This window comes from Aedes aegypti, chromosome 3 (genome assembly GCF_002204515.2).
Source record: "Aedes aegypti strain LVP_AGWG chromosome 3, AaegL5.0 Primary Assembly, whole genome shotgun sequence".
Taxonomy (NCBI): Eukaryota; Metazoa; Arthropoda; class Insecta; order Diptera; family Culicidae; genus Aedes; species Aedes aegypti.
In genome coordinates this window covers 63,165,369-63,177,299 of record NC_035109.1, presented here as the reverse complement: position 1 = coordinate 63,177,299, position 11,931 = coordinate 63,165,369, and the positions used below count along the sequence as shown (strand labels likewise).

General features: G+C 39.3%; 1 protein-coding gene across 13 annotated transcripts in view; it reads right to left on the bottom strand.

Moving 5' to 3' along the window:
* Nucleotides 1–1,208: 1,208 nt before the first annotated feature.
* LOC5567679 overlaps nucleotides 1,209–11,931 on the bottom strand; it is a 49,518-nt gene continuing 38,795 nt past the window's right edge. For 3 of the 13 annotated variants that reach the window (XM_021854780.1, XM_021854779.1, XM_021854781.1), the window contains exons 2-3: nucleotides 3,850–4,073; nucleotides 1,209–3,427 (exon numbers count right to left, since the gene is read on the bottom strand). In XM_021854780.1, the coding sequence (XP_021710472.1) occupies nucleotides 1,982–3,427; nucleotides 3,850–3,894 (1,491 nt within the window). In that variant the 5' untranslated portion in view covers nucleotides 3,895–4,073 and the 3' untranslated portion in view covers nucleotides 1,209–1,981. Of the gene's footprint in view, nucleotides 3,428–3,849; nucleotides 4,537–11,931 lie in introns of those variants that run through there. The other 10 variants (XM_021854783.1, XM_021854782.1, XM_021854784.1 and 7 more) reach the window with 5 other exon arrangements.

The window sequence follows — 11,931 nt, the reverse complement described above, 5'->3', positions numbered from 1 at the left end:
TACCGTGAGTGGCTGGTCAAGCCAGACCTGGGTTAATTCTACGAGTGGCGTGAGGTGAGAATTGTCGGTCTCGTATAGTGAGGTGACAATTCTCGACTCGAGTGAAGTGACTCTCCATTTGATTTACACGGCGAGTCACTTCACTCGAGTCGAGAATTGTCACCTCACTATACGAGACCGGAAATCGTCACCTCACGCCAGTCGTAGAATAAACCCAACTGTCTCGTCATGGACGACGAGACATACATCAAGGCGGACACCACACAAATCGGCCTCGAGTTTTTTGTCGATACGTCCCGCATGGAGGTTCGAAAAAGATCCGGAAGAGAAAGATGGAAAAATTCGCGAAGAAGTACCTGTTGTGACAGGCGATCTGCGAGTGCGGACGGCACAGCAAGCCGTTCGTTACAACAACGGGCAGATTTATCGAGAGGAATGCTTTCAAAAGCGCTTGCTGCCGTTCCTCCGCTCTCACCGGTGTCCCACGCTGTTCTGGCAGGGTCTCGCTTCGTGCCATTACGCCAAACCTGTAGTAATGGATTGGTACGAAGCGAAAGGCGTTAATGTGGACCCGAAGGAGGCGAACCCGCCAAATACATCGTCCGATCGAAAAGTTTTGGACTATAATGAGGAAGAAATTGAAGAAAAGCGGAAAACATTCAATTGTGAAAGAAAGATCTCATGAACAGTGTTTAGAGAAATGTACTAGCATTCAGCTTGGGGAGGAAATTCAATAAATAAATTATGCCAAAACATAACTAACATATATTTATTGAATCCCTGAAAATTTGAGAAGTATCCAATTTCAAACGAATTTTTGGTGATCATTTTTGTGTGTCTCATTTTTTCCGAATCCAGTCTTTAGGAATGATTCGAAGATCTTAATGATGTTACTTTAAAAACAACTTTCTAGGAAACCAACGAATTTGCACAAGATATTGATTGAAAAAAAATACCGTTATCTTTCTCTCCACCAACGCATCAAAAGTTAATCATGATGCGAAGTACGAGTTACATCCTGAAAGAAAGTTTTATGGAAGGAAGAGTAAACTGAGAAATATACTCTGCCTCAAAACGCAAGGATAAAGAAGGATACAACAGTGATTTTTTTCATGATACAATACACACGAATCGTAAGGGCTCTGGTAGGAACCTTTTGCATGTTTTTTAAGAAAAGCGGATAGGAAATTCACAAATTTTCTGTTAAGTTAACATGAAGTAATGGAAGCAAACTTGTATTTATTGAAGATCTTAATCAAGAAATTGTGTACATTTGTAAAACATGGAAAAGTACCAGTGAAGGTAAATTTAAATGTAAATATTTTACAGTTACGTGCGCAAATTACGTTCATCTGTCATGTCAGAAAAGTTACGTCTGATCAAGTCGAAACAAAAACTAATTTCAAAGGCTACCATTCATTACGTAATAATGAGATGTCAGGAAAAACAGGAAATAATTTCAGTAATTTCAAAGCATGAAGCATCCCATAAGAGAACCTACTCTCTCTCTCTGTCCAATCAACTTCCGTGTGTTCTCTTCCCAGTCCTACTCAAACTATGAAAGCAGTTTAACTGTAGTATAGCGATTCAGTTGCTTCAACTCGTCCTTTCCATAAATCTGTTGCCGGTCCTTAGACTTCATTAGTAAACTTTTATTTTTTTGTTATTACTACGCGTTAACCTTACATCAATGATAATAATAATAATTATAATAAATTATCTACAATACGGCCTAGCGCATTCGAACCACATAACTGATGGTTTGGGTATCCCTCATCGGGGGCCCTTCTGCCACTCCAACTCCGAAGGATACCGGAAATAGAAAAAAATTCCCGTAAAGAACAGAAATCGTCAACAAAGTAAAAGCACTAATCGTACAGGAGAAAAAGAGCATGGGCAAGCGCGCCAAAAAGAGACAATCCGGCCGATATGGATCTTCTGAACACACAAACAAATACGCGCACGGATGCACGTACATTCTCTATTCCACTTCCTGCTTCTGCAGGTTGATGAGCGCCCCGACGATCACCACAATATCGTCTAGCAGTTCCAACGACCGCACATCTACGCACGTCATCGGCGACAGGATCATGTGTCCCTGGAAGCTTTCCAGCACACTTTCGATGTAGTTTTTCAGCTTGAACGTCCGGCTTTTGCTGATTTTCTCCGACACGATTTCGCCAAAGTTGTCATCCTCTTCGTTGGTGGTCATTGTCCGTTCCAGGTCGGATTCGCCACCGCCGCCTCCGCCGTTGTTATTTTCGTGATCGTGATCGTTCCCGTTGGTCAGGCGATCTTCGAAGTTGTGGAAATTTTTGCCGGCAATGAGGTTTGTGTTGGTTTTGAACTTGGTGAGGAAGCCAGACTGCGCCAGGACGGCTTCGTCGTCCGTTTGGATGCCGAAACCTCGCGACACAAAACACACGCAACCATCCAGGGTGGAGGCAACTAGATATTTGAGTTTGTGACACTGGTCCCCCTCGCAATAGGACGTTTCCGACTGTGCCTGAGAGAGAAATTTGACGGCGTTTTGCCTCACCTTCACCACAAGATAGTTCAGGATCAGGTGGATTTTGTTGAAGTGTTGACGCAGGTAGATGGGAACGTTGAGCTTCATGGTGACATCGTCCGGCCACACAATGAAATTTCGCAAACAGTCGGCTATTTTAGGCACACTCGTACGGAACAGGATGTCCACCTCACTGTCAGTCAGTCCAAAGACGCTCGCTAACCGAGCATTGTGTTCGTTTAGTTTGATTTTTCGCAACGTCAGGATGATATCTCGCTGATTGAGGTCGAACGTTTGAGCCAGCGAGTTCACCAGGAAAATTCGATTGCGCCTCAGTCCCAGGAACAATGTGGGAAACTCATGCACCATCTGAAGTTTCGCTTTTGTCGATGTGTTGTTGTTGCAGGGTTTACTGACTATTTTCCGCTTGACTTTCTTCTGTTCGTGTTTGTCGTTGGGTCCATAGTCGGAATCGTCTGTCGTCACGACCATTGCCGTCGTGGTGGCCTTTGCCTTCAACGCATTGGCGTCTAACCGCTGCGAGGGGTGTGAGATTATCATTTCATTATCCGTGCTCTGATCCATTTCCGTTTCCGATTCCGTGGCCGATGTGTCGAGTTCTTCCTCCTCCACCTCCTCCTCCTCGTGGGGCTGTTGCTGTTCCACCTCGACGGGGACAGACTCGTCGATGCGGAGTCGCTTGGCCAGTGGTTCGCGCTGCTGCTGCAGCTCGAGCAGTTGCTGAGGCGTAATTTTCTTCTTCAGGCTGATCTGCTGCTGACCGGAAGGTATTTGCTTCTGCTTCTGCTCCGTGGCTTGCTGGAGAAGTGTGGACTCTTGCTCCGATGATGAACTGACGGATCGTGTCTTCACTTTCTCTGGCGGACTGCTGTAGTTGTGAAATTTCATAATATCGGCCTAAAATGAAAGCAATAAAAAGGGGATTAGTACAATGATCGAGTGATGATGGGAAAAATGTACTTCAAAATCGGATGCGGATTGACTGCATCTGATAATGAAGTTATGCAAACGTTAGATCACGTGAATCAGTAAATCTGTGAGAACAAAGGATGTGGTGCGGAAGGTTTTTGGTGCTAATTTAGAGTCATCCGAATAGGTTCCAGGTTATTCATCAATAGTTAGCACATTCGAGATTAGCATTTCTCTACTACTATAATTTCGATTGGGTCCGAATCCGATATTGTTGGCAGTGATGCGTGTGTATCATTTAGGTATAATCCCTATGACATTGGCTGTAAATGTAGGTTACAAACAGTGTACTAAAACGTGCTTTCTAGATAACAAAGAAATTCAACCACAAATAATGCACACAAGAGCACCTTCAAACTGCCGTCACCCTTCATCGAACGGTTGTCCGCCACCATCGACTCAGCGTTCTTGACGAGTTTCTCCCAAGTGGATGTTGGCGACGATGATGATTTTGTTCAATTATCACAAATCTGTCTGCATCACAGTCCTCTGTTAACCCGACACTTACTCAACGAGATCACGCCGTCGAATACTATGCTCCCAATCGAGGCGACCTTATCACACAAAATGCGCGCTAAATTGGCAAACACCTGTTAGCCTCAAACCCCTTCTCTTCCATTCGAAGTGCAGCGCGATCAAAACAAGAGTGCGCCGCTAAAGGCAACTAAACGCAAACCATTTGAGGTGTTTGTAGTAACTGAACTACGTACAGGGGAGAGTGGCACACGATCAATTACAACTCTATGACTCAAATTCTGAATCAACACTGACGCGCGCGGCAGAGTATATGATATGACGAAACCAGCAGCAACTCAACTGAACTCGAAAAGCTCGATTCTTCTGTTTATGGCATAAACCAGCCCCAGTGCCAACGGAATAACTGAGAAATCAAAAACAACTCACACCCTGATTGCTTTCCACCACTTCCCTTCGTACACATACCCATCCCGTATCGTTTACGTAGTTTTTAGGCTTCCACTAGTATAGGTAGATAGATATATCTCTTTCTACCCGACCTTACTTTACAGGGTGTGTCGATAAAAAGCGAAAATTAATTTCTAGACAATTTTTAAAATTACAATACAGCAAGAACATGCCTAATGGTCCTATCTGCAGAAGAGAGACTCTCTTTTATTATGTTCTCTTTCAATTATTGCGATATTACAGTATCCACAGTAGTCCATAACTCGACCATCTAGTTAGGGAGCTATCGAGTTATAGAACACAAAACCAATGCAAATGCAAACCAAAGAACCATCGAGGTGGCCTTGAAATTAAATTTTACTATAGTTCCCTAACCCGATATCGAGATATGACATATTGAGGTTGGGAGTAGAGTTACTGTGCACGTGCTGTAGCCTTACGGTGCGGCCATAGTAACGCGTCCGCGTCCGCGAACGCGATGCGATCAAAGGATTTCCTGTTGTTGATATTCTGCTTTGCGGGCTCGCACACGCGCACGCGTCGCTCGACGCGTTTACTATGGCAGCGCCCTTAGGAGCAGGAGCCTCATTGCTTGCAAGCGCACGGGCTCGCTGTACATTGTGAGACCTTTTTTGGTGCACCTCATTTTTCTTGAGATGTGTCTCATTGCGGTCTCATGCGCTCCGTCACATGTGCTATTTAAAATTTAGCGCAATAATTGAAGTGATTACAAAAGTTTTCAACGAGGATCGAAATTTTTACTCTTGGATCGCGAGTCTTTGACCATATCATGTAGGCCATCTAGACACCTGCATAATGGGCGAAAATAGTTGTAGAGGCTCTTCGTTACTAAGCAGTTGTTTCACAACTTGGATACCGATGGCGAGCCGTAGCGCCGAGCAGCGCATGAGACGAGTCTCCCCGAGAGCACATCACCTAGCGCGCGCTTTTAGGATTTTCGTGAGCCTCCGTCTAGCGCAGCACACTAGGATTGCGATGAGCTGAGAGACGGTTTGGTTGAAGGCTCGTCAGTACATTTATGTGCTCCTGAGAAATATGTAACTCTAGTTGGGAGAGTTGACTATATTATACAAAAAAGTACCTGAAGCAAACAAGTACCGTTTTGATTCATATTACGGACACTTAAGGACTCAGGGAAATATAACCCAGCATAGAGCATACAAAATAAATCATTTTGTACGATTCCTTAACGCTATCGAGCGTCGGAAGCCCTTTACTTTCGAACGGTGGGTGAAGAATACGCTTCCGCAACTTCAATAAATTTAAATAAATCAAAATGTGTGGCCTTTTCATGATTCTTATTCTGGACGCTTCCTCACTTTTGCCTCATATTCCGGACACTTTGAATCGAATTCCGGACAGCTCATGATAACCATTAATGGAACAGTCAAATCATCAATCGAAATCGTTAAACCACCAAAGAGACATCTCCCATACAAAGTAGAGTGTCCGGAATTTGAAGCTGTCCGTAATATGAATCAAAACGGTAATTGCGAAAATATAGTTAATTGAAAGAGAGCATATGTTTTGTAGATAGGACCATTTGACATGTTTATTATACCTAGTACTGGTTGAATTTATTACCATGAAGATATTACCTTTGAAGTCCACCCTCACCCATCCCTTCAATCGGGGAACCCCAATTTCCCCGACCTACTCTAATGAATCACGCGTCTTACGATTATGGGTGAAAGAATGAGACAGCGCTTTAGCGCAAAATACCGACCGAAAGCATGATCACGCTGATTGCGATAGCGGCGCATGTCTGCGTGCGTCTCGCGCCACTCAAAAGACAATAAACTGATAAGGGCACACGAGATGATTTTTCAGGATTGATAACGACGACGACGACGACCGGAATCGCTAGCAGTTGAGTGTATTCCGGTTAATTGAGGTGAATTGCTTGACACAGAAAATGATATGCGCCGTTACTGCTCTGGAATGGCACTGTAAATCAAAACGATGTTGTTACACACAGTAGTATTGCAACACTCAGCTGAATATTGAATCACTCTGAAAAGTTTAGCATCATCTCAAAACTGGAACATTCATGGTGCTATATCTCGATATGCTGGTGATCTATAATGGTGCAGTCTTCAGCAAAGTTGTTCAGCAGAACAAGGATATCATCCGTAAAACAAATAGTTTGGTTTGCAATTTTGCTGCTAGGCAGCGTTAGGAAGCAATTAAAATTAAGCGTTTTAAGCATGTTCTATCATGTTATTCACATGAGATAAAAAGTTCGAGTCTTCAGCAAAGTTGTTCAGAAAATCAAGGATCAATGAAGATAGATAATTTGGTTTAAAATTTTGCCGCTATGTGGCGCTAATGGGCTTGTAAAATGAGCATTTATCTCATCATTCAGGTAAGATAGAAATTTCGAGTCTTCGACCAAGTTGCTTAAAAGTCAAAGACATCCGAAATGCATACAGTTTGGTTCGAAATTTAGCCGCAAGGTGGTGCTATTGAGCATGTATAATTGATCGTTTTAAACTACAGGGTGTCCATTCAAAGTCAGTTTTCCAATTACCGGATGCCAAAAAAAAAAAAAACAGATGACAAATTGAACGACTTCATATTTTCTTTTTTTTTATACAAAATGGACAAGTTTGGAGGACTTGATTCAAATTTTTCATGAATTATTTTAATAAATTTTTAAAATACTGTCAGAAGTTTTGGACAACAAGATTTGAAATATTTGGTGCAATATCTAAAAATTCCCCTAAAATTCAAACAAAATTCAGGTAGATTTTCAAATTATATAAACAAAGTTCAGCTCTGTGTATCAAAACTTAGACTATATTTCTACAAAATTGGTACCTATAAACTGTGACTATATTCCCGCAAAAGGGCAAAGTTCAATAGCCAACCTTCTAAGAATACCTTCGTAATTATGCGTTGGACATGGCCCATAGATGGTTTCTGGACAAATTCTTGATCTGGTGATACTTATGTTGGATCCAAGGTGAGATCTTTTTACAACGATATCTCAAATAGGGAGCCGGATCCTATTCTTGGCACTTTTGATTCACTTGGCGTTGGGATTTTTTGAAAGCTACTGAGCTCGTATTTGGCCTTAATATGCGTCGTATTGAAGTGCTTCTTATTGCAAAGAATCAGATAATTCGGCCGAGGAAAACCCCCCATGCCAAAGTGAATAATGGAAGTGCCCAAGTAGCTCTGCACCCTACATGTTTTTGTTCACCTATGCTGCCGTGAATCGCAAGTCAGTCCCATCTGTAAAAAGTAGGCATTGAGAAAATGGGCTTTGAAGTTTCCAAACTCGTTTTCCATACGAATATTCATACAATTCCAGAGGATTGGAACATATTCAAATCTTAATGAAACTTTCACAATTTACTTTTCATCATATCTTTTCGAGAAAAATATAAATATGATTAAAACACGATTTATTTTTGTGTTACACGGAGCGGAAATCTGCAGTGGGACTGATATGCAGGTACTTTTCATTATGGGACAATTTGACTTGCTGTTTTTCCTAGTTTTTCTGAACATATCATATTTTCTTATTAGTGCAGCTAAAAGAAATGCAAATGGAACTGATTTTTAACAAAGTACCTAAAGGATCTTGCTATTTAAATAATTAGCCATCAAAGATCTCACCATGAATTTTTAAATGGACTTACAAGAAATTTGTTGGAGATGATTGGAAAAAAATCACTGAGAATTGGAGAAATCCAAACAAAATCTCGTCAAATCTGATGCAATTTACATTCAAATTATGGAGGTCTGAATTATTTTATATTCACCTGATTCAGGTATGAATTGCGTGCTATCAAAGTGACTAAGGATTGATTCACCTAGAATTAAGGTCATGCAGTTTTGTTTCACTGCATTTTCCAGATATTCAAGGCTTAATTTAAAAGTGATTCATGTCTGATTTCCTTTATATTCAAATGCTTCAGATACGATTGACTTCATTTTTTAAAGATTCATATTTGAGGAATTCATTACTGATTCACTTAATCTTTAAGTGATTCAGGTCCGATTCACTCCATTTACAAGTGATTAATGTCTGATTCACTCCATATTCAAATGTTTCGAGTTTGATTCAATTCAGTTATTTTTAATTTTGGTCTGATTTGTTTCATATAATAGGAACTGATTTACTTCATTTTCACGTGATTCAGGTCTGACTTCATTTTCAAGTGATTAAGTTATATTTTAATCTTTATTCAAGTTACTCGGGTCTAATGCTTTTAATATTCAAATGATTTGGGATGAAATCTCTTCATAACCAATATTGATTCGCTTTATATTCAAGTGTTTCAGGTTTGTTATACTTCATGTTTAAGTGATTCAGGTCAAATTCACTTCATATACAAGTGATTCAAGACTGATTCACTTACATTCAAGTGATTTAGCACTGATTCACTTCATATCCAAATGATTCAGGATTGATTCACTTTATAGTCAATTGATTCGTGTTAGGTTCGTTCCATATCCAAGTTATTCGAGCTTTCTGTCTAATGTGGCTCACAAGAAAGACTCGCTTAAAATGCTCAACGCCACCTCGTGGCAGAACTAAACAGTTTGCTTCCACACGTCCTTGACAACAATCGATTTCACATTCTCACTAGCGCCATCTGGCGGCAAAATTTCGAGCCAAACGTGTAGCCTTCTGGATGTTTTTGATCCGCTTAACAACTATGCAGAGAATCGCTTCTTTGCAAATCATAAGGGTCTCGAGATATAGTAATGTAAATTTACCTGCTTTTAGGTGATGCTAAACTGGGGGGTGATTCAATATTCAACTTAGAGGTGAATGATCACGAGATGATTAAAACCTCTCTAATAAAATAAAAAAAAAAAATATTCAACTGAGTGTTGCAATACTTTTTTTAGTGAATCCGTATTCATGCGGGTAGTGTTTATAGTACGGTAGCTGTATTGATTTTTAAAGTGAAAGCTGTATTATGGATTTTTCATGTTTCAGCGTAGTATTTAAAAATTGATGTTATGTTAAAATACACCGTTGGTTTAATAATTTATTAAATAAGGGCTGTCCATTGATTACGTGGGACAATTTTTGCAACTTATATATTTTTAATTTAATATCAAAATCTCTCGGATATTTACTTTTGACTTTGAACAGCCTCTGAAACTCTTTCAGGGTGGCCAATTTTGAAATTCCCGCTTTTTTCCCGGTTTTCCCGGTACAAATTTAATTATTTTCCCGGTTTTCTATTGAGGGACCAAAGTGAAAAAAAATCTACTTCAAGCTTTTCAATGGCATTTTAAGGAAATTTTTGCGACCAATCGGAAAAATAATATTATTTGTAGAAGGCTTGTTTTTGGCTTCCACACAATTAGTATAAAATGAAAAATAACTGAAAAAACTGAAGTCTTTTTTCTCAAAACTAGGTTTCTGTCACTTATACCCTTATTTAGCTCAAATGTGCTATTCTATTCTTGGCACTTTTAATTCACTTTCACAGGGTTTTGTTTTAAAAGTTACCAAGCCCATGTTTACCAACAACGATTGTCCCGGCAAACGTTGCATTGTCCAGTAGGCCGTACAGCAGGCGTTCAAAAAAAACCCTAAATTTGTGTCAAATTTATAGTACCGGGTACCCCCGTTGGTTTGACCACATTTAATCTGAACAATTTTTAATTTGTACCCCGCTAATTTGCACATCGTTCAGATTAAAAATGGTTCAAACGTCATTTAGCTCATGGAACGGAGTAAAGTGGAATGGAACGCTGTGGAACGAAACGCATAATCAAAACAAAGCAGTGGAAAAGGTAACCAGAAACACGTTTCTAGGGTGACTAGATGTTCAAATTAAAAACGAACCCCGATGGTTTGCATGAGGTACCGTTCAAATTAACGGGGGTGCACGGTATTCGTTTTCTCAACTTTCTCGGAGGATTTTGAGAAATATTATTCCACACGAAAACGTCCAACCCCTTGAGGAAAACAAAAGTGAAAGAATTGTTCAAATCGATCGTCTTGTTCTCAAGCCAACTCGTGACATAAAAACACCATTCCATTTTCATTTATATTGGTATGCCTTTTTTGTGCATCTTACTACAATGTTTAGAAGTATTTCAATACATAATCTTTTTTTATCTTCATAAATGAAGAGTTTAAGGTAAGGATGAAATAAAGCAAGCAAAGCCAACGGCGTTGAATCATGTATCTCAACTTGTTTATACAACTTTTGGTCAATTAGGTAACAAATGACACATTAGAAGCTCCTATGAATGATTTTCAAGAACATTTGGATTTATTGATTTATTTATTTAAAATCATAAAATATTTCGAAACATTGCTAATCAATGAGTGAAGTGAAACAGTTCTAAGAAGTATAGTGTAGCAAAGTAGATTATTTCTACAAGAAATTGAATCATTACACAGCGTAACAAAAATGACGTTTTTGCGTGTCTCAAGAATCAAATTATGCGTCTTTAGTAGATTTGGGGTTGCTGAATCTGATGCCGTTCTCAGAAATGTTCTAGCACGTCACAATTTTCAGCTACAGGTGGCCAAGGTTGTATATTGATTTCATCGATGTTTACATAAAATTTAAACAATGATTTATCAAAAAATATTATGATTATGAAACTTTAACTTCCATTTCAGATATAATTTAATCAAAATTGCACGATTTAATTGAGGATAAATCGATTTTTTCAACATGCTTGCAGTCCCCATACTAAATTCTTCGTTTCTCTTATATCGCGAAATACAATACTTTCCTAAAGCAACAGAAAATAAATTTTGAGCATCGGAAGTATTATGAAGTATTGTTATAAGTATTATGGATTTACATAAAGTTTGAGTTCTGAGGCAAATTAAGCAAATAAATTGCCATACAAGCTGGAAAACTTGCATCAAGTTTGCTGAAATAGTCAAATTTATCATTTTCAACAGCCAATATCTCAAAAACTAGACGTGCTATGGTATTTCTGTAAATGGCAATGGATTCAGCAACCCTTGATTAAGTAATTGGCGGCATTTTGGTGCTTGAGACAAAATCTTGTTCCGCAGTGTTATTGTTTAAAAGTTATTTATGCATAATTGAATATGTTTAATGACATTATCATCAACCGTAACAACTTTCTACGACTAATTTTGTAGATTTAGAGCTTAAAGATTTTCTGCTCTTTGGAAAATGACTGAAATGTAATGAGCTAAGTATACGCAAAGCTTTAGGTTGTTTGTAGTTCGTCATTCGAATATAGGCCAATTCGGACAAGCAGAAACCGTTATACAGATGGCGTAGGAGAGGATTAGTCGTTTAGTGGTTCATATGGTTTTCTCCATTTGACCAAATTCTGCAGTTGTTACTCTTGGTCATCTTTTAAAGATACCTACAGAAATTCTTCCAATAAAATTCACAAGGGTTTATTCCAGATTTTTTAAGATAAATCGTTCAAAAATTTATTCCAATGATCCTAGGATAGTCTTTGAAAACAGATTAAAAGTAATTCCTAAGGAAATTACTGAAGGTAGTAGCGTC